The 15,072-nt window shown below is 41.9% G+C and overlaps 1 protein-coding gene and 1 long non-coding RNA gene across 10 annotated transcripts in view; one reads left to right on the top strand and one right to left on the bottom strand.

Annotated features, from left to right (window-relative positions):
- The window catches only part of SMOC1 (SPARC related modular calcium binding 1), a 174,639-nt gene that overhangs the window by 46,083 nt on the left and 113,484 nt on the right, over nt 1–15,072 (bottom strand). For 4 of the 8 annotated variants that reach the window (XM_043549093.1, XM_043549092.1, XM_043549094.1 and 1 more), the window contains exons 6-7: nt 8,109–8,165; nt 3,836–3,916 (exon numbers count right to left, since the gene is read on the bottom strand). In XM_043549093.1, coding sequence (XP_043405028.1) covers nt 3,836–3,916; nt 8,109–8,165 — 138 coding nt within the window. Of the gene's footprint in view, nt 1–3,835; nt 3,917–8,108; nt 8,199–15,072 lie in introns of all 8 variants that reach the window. The other 4 variants (XM_043549091.1, XM_037900304.2, XM_037900305.2 and 1 more) reach the window with 1 other exon arrangement.
- Nucleotides 1–15,072, top strand: part of LOC119566428 — a 77,254-nt gene that overhangs the window by 31,994 nt on the left and 30,188 nt on the right. The window lies entirely within an intron of this gene.

Below are 15,072 nucleotides of genomic sequence, written 5' to 3'. Positions count from 1 at the left end.
TCCCTGGCCTGGGGAGCAGAGAGTAGATGACTTAGTAGACTTTCTCCACCTCTAACTTCAATGAGTCCATTAAAATACAGCAAGAAGACAGATGTTGTCTTAATCTGAGGAGCTTTCGGCTCAGACGCAATACAGCCAAGCCAATGCAGGAAAAACCGGCAACAAAACTTACCTTAACCTGTTAAAAACAAAAATACAATGAGAGAAAACGAAAACACTGTGCAATAAGATCTAAAACTGCCGTAAGCTAAAGTTATCAAAAGCATCCACTAATTTTGGATGCCCAATTTAAGACACATAAGTATCTCATCCTGGGCATCCAAAACACATAAGCAATTAACCGTCATCATCATCTGTTCAGAAGTGTTCCTTATTAAGACTTAGCTCATATATAGTGCTTTCCTTCCATAGCTTCCAGATGCATACTGGAATATCCTTCGGTGTGTGTGACAAAAATCCAGAATAAAAAACACCATAAAAAACAGTAGGAAGGGAGGGGGAAGGGAGCTGAGAGTGGTGTGTGAAATGTGTCAGCTGTTCCATAACTGCTTTCATGATCCGGCCTTTACCGATGTCAGTAATTCATTGTAGTGAACAGAGATGACTGCAGGTTTGTGTGGCACAGTGTGAAAAATGGAGCCTAGAATTAGCAACTTTCCCCTCTTACATCAGTTACAAGGTATTATGGCAAGTACATCATATGGGGGCAATCAATTATGCTCAATGAGATTTTTTAACAGCTCTTTTTACCTTGCTGTGGTAGTTGTCTTTTTTGTACTCATTTGAAGTTCTCCAGCTGAGAGTTTATTTTTGGATTAGTAATGTGTGCACATTACAATCTCTGGGCTCATTTACAGTCATTAAAAAAAAAATCACTAATTAAGAACAAAATGGACCAAGCGTAAGCTCACAAAAGGAACTCCTTCTCAAGCAACACTCCTAACATAAGGCAGTTTCCTGAGGGAAAGCTTGTACAAATAGTGCTTCCAGCATGCTGGGTAGGTCAAAAGATCTATAGGGCCAAGCAAGAGTGGTAAGCAAATTCTAGAGTCAAAGACCCTCCTCTTCCCTACTGAGGATACCCATTTTTCACCCCACCCCCCCAAATTCAGATCCAGGAACTGGAAGCAAGAGTCTCTCATTTGAATCTCAGCTACCAGGAGTGTTGCATAAGGAGGCAGGTGGTTGCTAAGATAGCCAGGACCAAAATCATATAAGGCTTTACAGAGAAAAAACACCACTTTGGATGACACCAGGAATAAATCGGTAGCCAGTAAAGTTCATGGAGCACAGGTGTGGTTTGCTCTGCATTTGAAACACCACTAAGCCAGCTGGCCAACACTTCTACAGCTGCTGAAGTTTCTGGGTGGCCTTCTAGGGTAATTCCATGTCGATTATGCTGCTGTAATCCAATCTGGAGGTCATGAAGGTTCTATCTTAGTTTATCCACATTGGCTAATTAAGCCTACCTTATTTCTGCCATTTAGCTCCGTATCACCTTCACTTTGTGATTGGAAGAAGGCAGAGAGAGGTTAAGTGAATTACTGAAGATCAGAGTCCTAGGCTAAACTAGGAATAAAAGCAAGAGACTGACACTAACAACTAGTTTAAACTGCCTCCACAAGTTACCTGGGTTTTGTGGGGGGGGGGGGGGGGTTTGTTTACAGAAACTGTTCCAGGTATATTACTTGTCTCTTTATAGAAAGTGTGTGGATGGTGATAGCTATTTGTCAAACCTTAAATCAATATCCTGGTCATCTTCTAGCAGCTTCCTCCTGTCTGTCTTCCCAATTCCCATATCATTTCCCTCTAATCTACCCAAAAGATTCAGCAGATCAAATCATCAGCTTCACCCACTGGTCAGATCTCACTCCCCTCTTCAGATCTCTCTCACTCTCTGCCTCAAGTTCTAGCTCTCCATTCTCACATCTCTGCATACCCAGACACCCCTTGGTGCCAACTGGTGGAGTACACAGGTGGTGCATAAGGATTTACAAGGATCCCCTGGGTCTGATGTCTCCATCATAGTGTGCCAAAGGGTGGCATGCGAGGTCTCTACCAACAGTCATTAATGCACTGGTTGTCCTAATCATTAGGAGAGACATGTATGGATGATATTTACAGAGTTAAGTATCTAGATTTAAAACTACGTTCTTAAGATATGTAAGTTAAGGCAGGTCACCTGAAGGTGACAGACTCTGTTCAGGCAGGGGGTAGTAGACACTTATCTCCCCGCCTGACCATTGTGTCTTACACTGTACATGCATTTGCTAACAGGGAGCTAACAGCTAATCAAGGTTGACTTTGACAAGAGTTCATAAAATCTACAGGAAGGAACACACAGTAGAGAGGATGTCCTGTTTATGACTAAGATCAAAGAATTAGGCTGGTATATGAGAAGAATGTAGTGGGACACCAACTATCCTTCACCTAGGCCAGTGCTTCTCAAGCTATCTAACGTGAGGGACCAGCAATTTTTTTTTCCAATGTGCGCGCAAACCAGCAGCCGATGGCTCGCGGACCAGCACTGGTCCGCGGACCACCACTTTGAGTAGCACTGATCTAGGGGACACACTGTCTGTGTGCTTGGGAGGCTCACAGCCAGCATTCTGACTGAATGCTAGGAGAAGACTTTGGGTGACCTCAACTTCATTAGACAGGACAATGTCTTGTTAGTTAAGCATTAAGGTCTAGAAAGAGCATTATGATTTTATATGTATTCGATTGCTTCCAATACTTCTATCTAGCTGCTATTATTTAAATCTTTGTTCTTTGTTAAATAAACTTAGATTTGCTTATAGTGAAAACACTTACAGATGCTCAGAGTTAAGTGGAGCGGTGAAACTGGTAAGATGAGGTGCACTGTTCCTTTGTGAATAGCAGAGCTGGGAATTCTGTGGAGTGTCTAGTATATCAGAGGCTGGATGCTCTAGAGGGATGCTTGGAGCGTACCTGTCACTAACCTGCAGAGGGACAGCATGGCCTGCGTAGGCTGAGAGCGGAACGCTTGTGTTGCCTGTGGCAATGAGAGAGCTGTGGTACCCACAGGTACCCACAAGGCTTCCTCACACAAAGGGCAGATGCATCACTGCCAGGAAGCATCACACACCCCGCCTACATCTCTGTTCTCATTTCTGCCTATTCCACCTTTTGTTCTTTGTTCCACCTGAGCTTCTCACCTCCCTGAGCCCAGTGACCTGCTCACTCCTCTCACCATTGTTATTTTTTCTGGGCTGTCTTTCACATGTGGAACTTCCTCCCACCCTTCTATGCAAAGCAATAATTCTCTCTTCACTCATTTACAACTCACATCTATTGCAAAGCCCACCAAGGATAACTCACCTCAGAGTCAGTGTCACCCACTTATCCAGAATATCATTACAGGTGCCTTGGGTGATCATATCTACTTAGAGTGGAACCCAAGTACAGCAACAACCTCAGTTCCTTGGGAACCACACACACAATGCAGTAAGGATGCTCTCAGGAAAGTGTTAGTTCATGGAGTTATGAAACAGGGTTAATGAGAGAGAGCATGGGAGTGGAATGAAGACTGGCAGTCTGGTATGAAGCAGCGGGTGAACAAACCCAAAGTTTCCTTCAGTATCCAGAGTTTCTGTTTTAGGGAACAAACTCTCCTCAGCATAAATCTGGTACACACTGAAGAGACAATCCCTCATTTGTTGCCTGGGTTTCCCCACTCTGCAGTGTTGAGAGAGAGAGAGAGAGAGCGCAGCATTGTCGCTGGAAGAGGAAGAATGAAATGAGAAGTCCTGGGAAAAAAGGATCAGGCTGCTTAGTGAACTGCCATTTTTTTTTAAAAGCAGACATTCGTTACCTGAGTTTCTCATACTAGAGCTGTTCAGTTTGGAATCTTTGATGACCAAGTGCTTGATCCAAAGTGTGGGAGCTGTGATTTCTGAAAGACAACAAGAAACACTTAACAAAACTATATTAGTTCCACTAGTGGGGGTTGGGGAGGCATGGTGGAGGTGTCCTGACTGGTCCATTCTAGTTCTTGGGTTTTGACGTGTCCTCCAGGGTTCCTCTGTGCATTTTGTGTAGTGTGAGCCTTTAATTATCTCCCACCACAAGCACACACAACCTCTTCTGCTCTTTCCATGTATTACGTCTGTTTCCTTCTTTCCCTAGCCCACAGTCCTTTCTTTCCTGCCTCATACCCTTCAGCCCTGACTCAGAAGAGGTACGGACTATGTTGTGCGGTACTGCATGTTTTGTTTTCCACTAAGAGATGCATGAAATTCAGCAAAATACTTTAAAATCAGGAATGTAAATGTTACCCTAGACCCCAGAAAGCAGTTGTTCACCCACTTCCAATTGTCAATTCCCTTTTTAAAAAAATCAAAATCAAACAGATAAATGAAGAGCACTGCTGGAAACACTTAAAAGAAAGCATGTTAAAGAAACAGATCTCATTAAGGACACGTATCTGATGCACTAAACCAAAACACACACAGATATCAACTTTCAGAAAGTGCTTAGAGATCCATGGATGAAACATGTTATACTGTTCAAGTTCAAAATACAGCAAACCCTGCCTTACGCAACCCCTCAAGGGACGATACAAACTGGTTGCTTAACAGAGAGATATTCAAATAGAGGTTGAGCGGGGTACTTGATACCTTAAGTGGTCTCAAAAAGGGACTTTTAAAAACTAACTAGAGCATCCTCTATCGAAAACTGTAATATTTTTTTAAAATAGTAGGGCCTGATTGTTTTTATTTTTTATTCTAAAAAAATGTTACAAGGGTTTTTCTGTTTGCTTATTGACATTTATATAGCTCTGTTTAACAAGGAAGAAGCTGACTAACTATATAGGAGAAATAAATAATACAAAAAGTGCATCAAATTCACAAATTAAACAAACAAAGGTTAGGAGGGCAAACATTTTCTCTCTCTCAGCTCCAGCAATCATAGGAGTGTTTGCTTGTGAAAGGAGAATCAAGCAATTTAGTCATCTGCCCCAACCCCCCACCCCCACCTCCACCTCAATCCAGGGTCATGGAGCTGCTGAACTGCAACCCAGAGTCAGAAGCTAAACTTCCCTGACCTGTTTGCTATTCTTTTTGAGAGAGACAGGAGAGAGAGTGTGTGTGTGGCGGGGTGCCAGATTTAAGGGCAAATTTCAAGGAGTGCTCTAGTCCCACAACTGGTGCCTGCTTTTCAAAAAAGCTCTGCTCTCATTCAGTCACTTATATAAATGACCAGACTTCCTAACCAGCCCAGCACATTGGCTTATAACCACATTTGAAAAATCTGGCCTCAAACAACATAACCCAAGACCTACTATCTAAAGCTGACTTTTCCCTTTTCCCTAACAAAGATAATTGATGCCATTTAAGGGATTTCTTTCAAGCAAGAATTTTTTCCCCTTTCAAGGATATGTGGAAATACGTTAGTTTAAAAAAAGTTTATTGAACAGCAATTTAACTTCAGGGTTTTGCTGCCAGGTTTTTCTTTTTGTATCTAGCTAAAGAAGAAATTGTTTTCAAAACAAACATTTCAGGGGGAAAACAGAGTATTTAAAACTCTGAACATCAAGTCAGTCTTCATTTTAACAATCTGACATCCCCAAACCCTATGTGATGCTCAAAGCAGTTTTCCTTTTTGATTGTCACATGAGTAAAAGATTCTGAAGGCAACATGAACCGCTTTTCCTTCCACTCCTACAACCACAAGGCCTTCAACATTAAGCTCCAGTGGCGCTTTTGCAGCCCCAGCGCCTCCATGGCAATAGCACAGGTGTAAGACTAAAATCCCATTACTGGGCCAGAGCTGTTTACTAATTCTGTACCCATAGGGTGAGATTTTCAAAAAAGAGCCTACAGGAGTTAAGCATACAAATCCTACCGAAATTCAATGGGATTTGTACACTTAACTCTCTCATCTTTGAGAGCTCCAGCCATAATGAATAGATAACAGAACAATGCTTTGGCCTTCTCTGTTGTCTCCCATTAGAGGGTCTCAAACCAATGAAGTGATCATCACAATCCCCAGTGCAGTAGGAAGTTTACTTATCCCTATTTTAGCAGTGGGGAAACTGACATATAGAGATAAAATGACATATCCAAGGTGTCACAGTGTGCGAGTGTCAGAACTTGGATAGCTCCCAGTCTCATGCTGCCTCTCCACTTGGCCAAAAGGAATGCTGCCCTAGTTAATAGAAGGCCTAAAATCTGACCATTCCTGTTACGAGATGTGCATGGTGCAAGAGGAAAGAAGTGATTGCATGATGTGTCGCAAGATTCACAGTAACACACAAAATAAACAAAGCGGGTGCATGGTCCTTCATTATGCTGTACAAGCTTGCTATGGTCCATTTCCCTCTTGGTCTCACCTACAGTCTCAGTGCAAAATGATGGGTCCTTTGAATGAGCAAATATTAGAGACTTTAAAATATCTTGCACAGAAGAGAGGCACACAAGAGCTATTAGGCTCTACATGTCCTGTTGGTGGCCAGGGCAGGACTGTCTCTGCAGCATACACTCTAGTGTTTTGTCTGAATGACCCAAGGGTTGGGGACTTTCACCATTCCCTTAGGGCTTGTCTACATTACCCGCTGGATCAACGGGCAATGATCGATCCAGTGGGGGGTCGATTTATCGTGTCTAGTGCAGACACGATAAATCGACCGCCGAGCGCTCTCCTGTAGACTCCGATGCTTCACCGGAGCAAGAGGCGCAGGCGGAGTTGATGGGGGAGCATCCATCAGCAGTCGATTCACCTCAGTGAGGACACTGCAGTGAGTAGATTTAAGTAGGTCGACTTCAGCTACGTAATTCACGTAGCTGAAGTTGCGTAACTTAGATAGATTCTCCCGCCCAGTGTAGACCAGACCTAAGAAACTTCTGACAAGGCTTCCACAGACTAATCTAGTGCACTGTTTGGGAATGATTCCTGTACTTAAGTCCACATTTTCTTAGTGCATTCCTTCCGTTGTGCATTCACCACCACCATCTTGGGGTAAACTGAAAGCCCAGCAGCATGCTGTTATTACAAACAGCAATTTAATACAATACCAGATGGCTGCTAGAAGGAACACGTTTTTTGGGGGGTTTTTTTTATGTAAACATGAGACTGACAACTAGGGTTTTGTTTCCTCTGTTTATTTATGTGGGAATGCAAAATTTTGGCCTAAGTATCTTTTTTGTTTTCTAAAGCGGATACAAAGAATTTTATAAAAGCTAGGTCCATGCAAATGATGGAACTACAGTCACTTGGAATTAAATACGCTTATTTTAGCGCAAAAAACCCCTCCAAACCAAAACCCACCACCACCACCTATTCGTGTGAGGTGAAGGGAGGAGCTACTGACGGCAACACCTGGACCTGCCAAATCCCTTCGATTTTTGGTTTCAACTCCATCTTAAAATCTTAGGGACCCATAAAATCTGCAGCTCTCCCCTGGCCAGGGCATCCAAAGGGGCTCATAGTGGAGGTTCAGGTTTTGGCTCCCATCTAAATTATAACTGATCACAGCAGTCTCACTTTAATTTAAGGATTCCAGAGAACTGAGGCACAACAGTTCTCAACAGTCACTGGGTCGGCACACCTGAAAGAGGAAACTGCCTTGGCGGACCATGGATCAGGTGGGCCCAGGACGCAGACTTCATTTACTTAATGGAAAGTGCATCACTGAAGGCAAGCGGTCAATGAAGAAACCTCCCAACATGTTCCCTCCAAGTCAACATTCACAGACTGCCGTTTAGTCTTCCCCTCCCTTTGGGGAAGCTGCTGTGGTTTGCAGAGGTTACGAAACTCCTTGTACCAATACTGGGGGGAGGGGTGGGTGTGAAGGGGAGGAGGACGGAATATACGAAACTGTCATTTCCGACTCAGAGCATTTTTCAGCCATGACGCCTTCCTCTCTGAGGTTATCCAAAGGATCCGTCCAACTTGTGTTATTCTTGGATCCCAGGGAAGAAGGGAGGATGGGAAAGGATTTGGATAAATACCTCAAGTCCCAAGGGCACTCTGAACTGTAGACAATTTATAAGATTCAGGGCGTTACTGCATTGCAGGTTAAAGCCAGGGTTTGAACAACAAATGTGAGGGAGAGAGAAAAATTTGTTTAAAAGGGAGGCTCTTACCTTCACCATCAAAAATCGGCTGGGTCTCCATGGTGGGCGTGGGCTTCGAACCATCATCTGAATTGAGAGTTAAAAAGAACCGAAAAGAAACTACCATTATTGAGGTAAATACTATCTACTCTCCAGTACTGTTGAATAATTGGGATTTGTACATGGCCCGGCCAAGTCCAAGAGAGAGAAGAAAGATAGACAGAAAGATGGAAAGTCAAGACATAATACATTTTCAGAGTTTACTTGGACACTAGTGGTATGTCACAGTTCACAGTAAACATGCACTGATCACTACCTTTAGATTTGAGAGAGAATTTCCCACACATAACACGGACATAAACTATGGGTATTTGCCCCTTCTCCCTGATGCATTGATTTGAGATCATCTTTTAGGATCAGGTGGGCCTATCCCACACAGTTGATATCCTGTGACACCAGGGAGCTGGGAATTAATGGACCAAAGTCCTTCTAATGATCTTCTTGGTTTAAAGAACATCTTCTGAAACTTACCAACGTGGAGCCGGGCATCACCATTCATTGAAGCGCTGTTAGAAAAGGTCTGTCAATAGGAAAACTTATTTCTTACAGTGGTAACGTCAAGCTGTCCTCTAGCTCCGACGTGATTATAAGACATGGGGAAAAAAACCTTCTCTTAGATTAGCTTTCCCCAATACACTATGCTCCGATGCCTTCTGGCAACAAGGGTGAAGTCTTTCCCTTTTAAAAGCTTACACCAAACAAAGTCAAATCCACAAAAAAACCCCAAAAATCACAGGGGCCATAGAGACAAAAGATTAGATGCCAATCACATTATGCAGACAGGCATTGATTGCTAAGTTTGGGCTCAAGTTGAGGTCCACCCTCTCAAAGTTATGGGGTGTTTGAATTTGTTGTCCCTTTCTAGGCCCATCTCTACATGGCCTTAAAATATAGTATGTGTGGTGGTGGAAGTAGTATCTGAAAGGGAAAAACACCGAGTTACACTGAAAATAATTGGGAGAGTCAGTTCAACTCCTTGGTTCAGTCTTGCTGTAGTGTGTTGTGGTGCTGTATAAAGTGAGGGTGAGGGGAAAACCTGTATATTTCTTGCATGTTGTGCTTTTAGAGAACTTACAACACAGCCTTTGTTGCATGACCTCACACCAGACACATTATGGGAAAGGGAGGGAGCTCACAGTTACAAAGCCCATAACAGAATATTTGAGCCGGGCTGAGGGCAGAATCAATGGAAAACAAGACTATTCAGGCAATATTCTCATGACTACAGACTGCTTTTTTTAATTGACTTGTGCTTAAATACCTTTTCATCAGAGCACTGATTATTTATTTCTAGGTACATCAATCAGAAAGGGAACCCAAACTGAAAAAGTGTGGTTCAAATTTCATTTCATCTGTGCAATTCCATGAAAATAAAAGAGATGGGAGACAGTAACGGAGAACCTCTATTCATTTGCCTCTTTGATTCATGCATTGTCTATATGTTTAACAAGTGTAGTTAGAATACATTTGAACACACAGAACGCATACAATTTTTACCATATAATGTATAAAACAGGGCTATATCCGTGGGCCAAGTTCTCAGCTGAAATGGCCAATGCTGCAGGAGTAAGTAAAGAGACTAGTAACGGCTAGTACTCAGCAGCTCACGGGATCTGGCCTGGGCAAGGCTCCCATTTAATGATGGTTTTGCCTGAATAAAAACCAAGTAAAAGCTAAGTAGGAAAAAAGAATCAGGGTTTAGCCCAATACATTTAACATTTATGCACTGGCTGTATCTTTTAATCATTCTTTGTATTTTAAATAGAGTTTGCATCAGTGATCAGGCCAAAGAGAAGGGTGCAGGGTTCCACCCAATCTCCTTCCATAATCCACAGCTCTGCCTGCACGCCAACAATAGCTAGATGTTTCTACTAAAATGACCAGCAGTTAAATAGTTAATGTTAACACTTCCATCATTAGGCTTCAGAGTTAGCATGCCCTTGTGATAAAATGGGGTCAATATATTCCTCCTTTACAGTGGTCATTCCACGCTGGCTGTTCACAGGTTCAGGTAAACAGCATACCAATGAGGCACATTCTAAATGTCTTCTTTACACCTAAAAGGGCTAGAAATGTGTTTTTGCTTTTAGCAAAGGAAACTAACTGGGTAGACACCAACAGAGTGCTAGTAGGGTGTCCTGCTGAGTAACAGTCAAGTTCAACCTCTATTTTGCATAGCCATTTATATTAAGTAAATACGCAAATGCATTTTATTTCCCTGTAGACCAATCATTTCCTTATTCTAAGAGTAGGGGATTTGTCACACCAGCTCAGACGATTGATCCAGCCAGCCCAGCACCCTGTATTCTGACAGTGATCAATATATTAGGCTTCAGAGAAAGGTCGAAACCCCCACAATAGATCTAGTCCTGTTTTAATACCTTACATGAAGGGGAAATTCCTTCCTGACCCCTGCAGAGAATCAACTTGTTACATGAAGTATGAGATTTTGTGTCATTTTTAATAAGTAAAACTACAAACGTTACCAATCAAAGTTATCCAGCTTAAAAAAAAAAAAAAAAAAAAGGGTCTAGCCTCAGTACTGGGCTTCCTTCATAGGAGATGGTATAGGGGTGAAGAAAAAGTTTGCAGGAGTGGCTGAACTACTACTCGCATGATGCAACCATCTCCTGTCTGATTGAGCCATGTTGTGCATCATGGGAGATGTTGTCTAGCCTAGTCCATAGGAGAGAAAGACATCAAGCAACAACTCCCAGGAGGCAATGAGGCACCAATGAGAAACAGTTTAATGTTAAACTGAATCCAAAAAAAATGTTTCTAGTTAGTTCAACAAACTGAAATGAAAAACATTTATTACAAACATTACCTTACATATTTAGTTTCAGTTTTCTTGGCAGAAATATCAAAAAGTTTTGGAAAAGTTGAAATTTTCTCAATATTCAATTGTGCAGAAATTGCATTTTGCCAAAAAGCCTTAATGGAAAATTCCTGACCAGCTCTATACAAATAAACAATAGGTGAAATCCTGGTCCTATTGAAGTCAAATTGGAAATTTTGCCTTTGGCTTCAGTGGGGTCAGGCTTTAACCTAATATGAATAAAAATGTCAATGAACTTTCAAGGAATAGGTTTTGCTTTCAATTTAAATTTAAAATTTCCATGTAGTGTCAGAAACACACACACACACACACACAGTTGAGCCAGAAAATAAGAAAATGAAAGTGAAATAGACCTGTTACTGACCAAGCTGAGGGAAGTGAAAGAAGTTCGCAGATAGCAACGATGATGAAAAGTAAAATGAAATGAAGTGATAACATTTTTGGTTTAGAGATTTTTCCAACCAAAAATGGCCCCTTTATGGGGCATGTGGAAATTTTCATGGAATTTATGGAATTTTGTGGAATTTACTTTTCTTTTGAAATTTCCCAGTGTTTCCAACAAAAACCTCAAAACATTTTGGCTTTCAAAATGGAGAACAGTGGAAAACCAAAAACACAAACGGAGGCACTTTTACTTTTTTGTCAAAACAGAAAAATCACAGTTAATTCCTCACTACCACAATTTTAACCCCTGTGAAAAATTTTGAACTTAGTTTTACAACCAGCTCTTAATTTTAACATTATTGAGTATTACCCTTGGTAACAGAGGTAAGGAAATTTTTAGGTATACAGGGCAAATACTTTCCTGGTATAACACTTTTGGCTTCATAGGAATTAGATGACAATTTGGCCCTTGATTTTTATCTTGATGTTATCCTTTTAAAAATGAGGCTATCTAATGAAAGGTAAGTCAACCTTCATACTAAGTCAGAACAAGGTGCTGGGCTTCAATATGACTCATGAAACCACAGCAACTACTTTAAAAAAAAATTATAAAGTTCTTAGGTGATATTCTACCACTCCATTGAAGCAGTTAACAACATAACAGTTTAGAAGTCAACACGACATACAGCAGTCTGAAAAAGTTATATGATTAGGAAAGGACTGGGCACAATGAACTGCCAGTATGGTAATAAGCTTATTTATAATGTTACCATGAATGCTTATCCACTGAGTAACTCGAGAATTGCTTTTCAATTTTAAAAACAGTCTCAGAAATCAAAAAGCGGGGGGTGGGGTGGGGTGGGGGCTAGAAATAGATCTGAGCCACAAATTTTGTATCCAAATCTAGATCTGAACTTTGGCAAAGTTTAGCATGATTTAATCAGGGAGGTTGTTTTAGGCCTATCTCAAGAACAAACAAAAAAAAACCCAAAACAGTCACAAATACAACATTTTTGATAAATACTGACTCCTTCTCAAGAACTGAGGCCTTCCTTTTAGAGTTATCCAGAAATAGCCATTTAATGATCAGTTTGGTTTGATTTTCAGGATAATGCCCAAATGAAAAAAAAAAAAAAAAAAACCCTAAAAAACCAAGCCTATGAACTGTGTGTTTTTATTTTATAAAAATATAGAAATATAAATTAAATAAAAAGATCTTCCTAAAAATTAAGTATCTTGATATTACAAATAAAACCTCATACAACACTTTCCCCCATTTAACTGCCAAGGCTGAATTTTCAATTATTCAATCCATCATGGTAGCACCCAAAATTATGCTTTCCAAACACAAGACAACACAGTACCTGTCCTGTTTAAGAAACACGATTCCTCCTCACATTTACTTTTAAAAAAATACAGTAACAGAGGTGAACTTATTTAAAAATCAAAAATCAGAAACTCATGGTATTTTGTTTTGGTTTGTTTAGGGGTCATGTAATAGTCACGAGACAAGTAGTACATTTTATTTTACAAAGTACACGCTGGTGTTGCTGCTTCCAGCTGCATGTCTATTTCTCGGACCAGAGGATTTTTTCCAGTAATTCAATGTTCCCAACAAGTTTAAGTGAAACTTGTTGTGTCTCACAAGGCTTTCGACTTGGAGCAGAACAGCAGCTATGATATTGTCTACTCTCCTTTGACTTTTTTCACTCCAGCCATTGCTCGTCACACTGAACTCTCGTTCCACTGGGCTGTTTGTTCCTGGTAAAACACTGAGGTAAAACACTGGCATAGCAGTAAGTTAAAAATGAACATTTTGTAGTTATTAAAAAAAAAAAAAAAAGAGGGTTCTGATAAAATGAAAAACCAGGGCATTTCAGATTTCCCAGAAGTTCCTGGAATACAATATCATAGGGAAAAAAACAGGATATGTAGTCCCTTTAAAATGCCAAGAAAATGTTTGATCTTTATTAATTACAACCTATTGCCTCCTGCAAGGAACTAAAAAACGCTATAGCTTTAAGAAAGCTGTGCAAATGTAGCAGCTCCCCATACAGAATATGGGCAGAGGGACAGAAATAGAAAGTAAACCATGTACCCTAGCACCACTAGATGGCAATGTTTCCAGATCAGAATTGATGTGCACCTACAGAATCAAGAGGACTTCGCTCTTAGCTGCAGTTTCCCAAAACTCGGGGTGAAGAGAGAGCATCTGTGCCCTATCCTCAGATCCATAGCAGCCCAGCGTGGATGATGGGATCATATATTTCATTTCTCATGGTGTTCTTTGGATGGCTAGAAAAAAAATGTTGTTATCTACCTTTCGTAACTGTTGTTCTTTGAGATGTGTTGCTCGTGCACATTCCATTCTAGGCATGCAAGTGCTCATGTGCGTGGATGGAGATTTTTGCCTTAGCAGTATCCGTAGGGTAGGCTGTGCCACCCTCTGGAGTGCCACCCTCATGCAATGGTTTAATCAGACGCTGCCAGTTCTATGTCCTCTCAGTTCCTTCTTGCTGGCAACTCAGACAGAGGAGCAGGAGGACAGGTAATGGAACGGACATGAGCAACACATCTCAAAGAACAACAATTATGAAAGGTAGATGACCATTTTTTCTTCAAGTGCTTGTTCATGTCGATTCCATTCTAGGTGACTCACAAGCAGTATCCCTAGAGGTGGGCTCCAAGTTCACAGTCATGCAGCTTGCAACACTGCTCTACTGAAGCCAGCATTGTCTCGGGCTTGCTAGGTAAGTGCGTAGTGAGACATGAACGTGTGAATAGACAACCAGGTATCTGCAGATACCTAGAATTGACACATGGGCACGGAAGGCCATTGAGGCGGCTTGCGCCTTAGTTGAATGGGCAGTTATGATTGACAGTGGAGGCACTTTCACCTGATCATAGCAAAACCAAATGCATCCACGATGAAATTCTCTGGGTGGACACCAGATGACCTTTCATCGTATCCGCCACCGTGATGAACAGCTGCATCAACTTACGGAATGGCTTGGTCCTTTCAATGCAGAAGGCTCGTGCTCTCCTGATGTCCAGGGAATGCAACCTATACTCCTCTTCAGACTTATGAAGTTTTGGCAATAATATGTCCTGGCTCATGTGAAATTGCAAAACCACGTTGAGCAGGAAAGCTGGGTACAGGGCAGCTGGACCTTGTCCTCGAAAAACACCGTATAGGGCATCTCCGAGGTAAGTGCCCTAATCTCAGAGACCCTTTGGGCAGACGTTATCGCCACCAGGAATGACATCTTCCAGGAGAGCAGAAGAAGGGAACAGGAAGCCAAGGCTTGAAGGGAGCTCTCATGAGCCGTGTGAGCACTAGATTCAGGTCCCATGGAGGGACAGGGTCTCGGACATGGGGATACAGTTGCTCCAGTCCTTTCAAGAACCGGATCGTCATGTCATGAGCAAAGACGGACCTGCCCTGGAATGCGGGGTGAAAGGCTGATATGGTGGCCAAGTGGACCTTAAATCAATGAAAGGGACAAGCTCTGGAGTTTGAGATGCAGAAGCTAGTTCAGGATCTATTGCACCAAGGCCTGCTCAGGCCTAACCCCTTGGGTCGAGACCCAGCACGTGAACAGTTTCCATTTGGCCAGGTAGGTTGCTTTGGTGGAGGGCTTTCTACTTCCCAGTAGGACCTGCTGGACACAGGCCGAGCACTCCTGCTCTTTTGCATTCAACCATGCAGCA

This window comes from Chelonia mydas, chromosome 6 (assembly GCF_015237465.2).
Source record: "Chelonia mydas isolate rCheMyd1 chromosome 6, rCheMyd1.pri.v2, whole genome shotgun sequence".
NCBI classification, from domain to species: domain Eukaryota; kingdom Metazoa; phylum Chordata; order Testudines; family Cheloniidae; genus Chelonia; species Chelonia mydas.
Note: the sequence above shows the minus strand (reverse complement) of the source record. Positions and strands in the feature narration are given on the sequence as shown.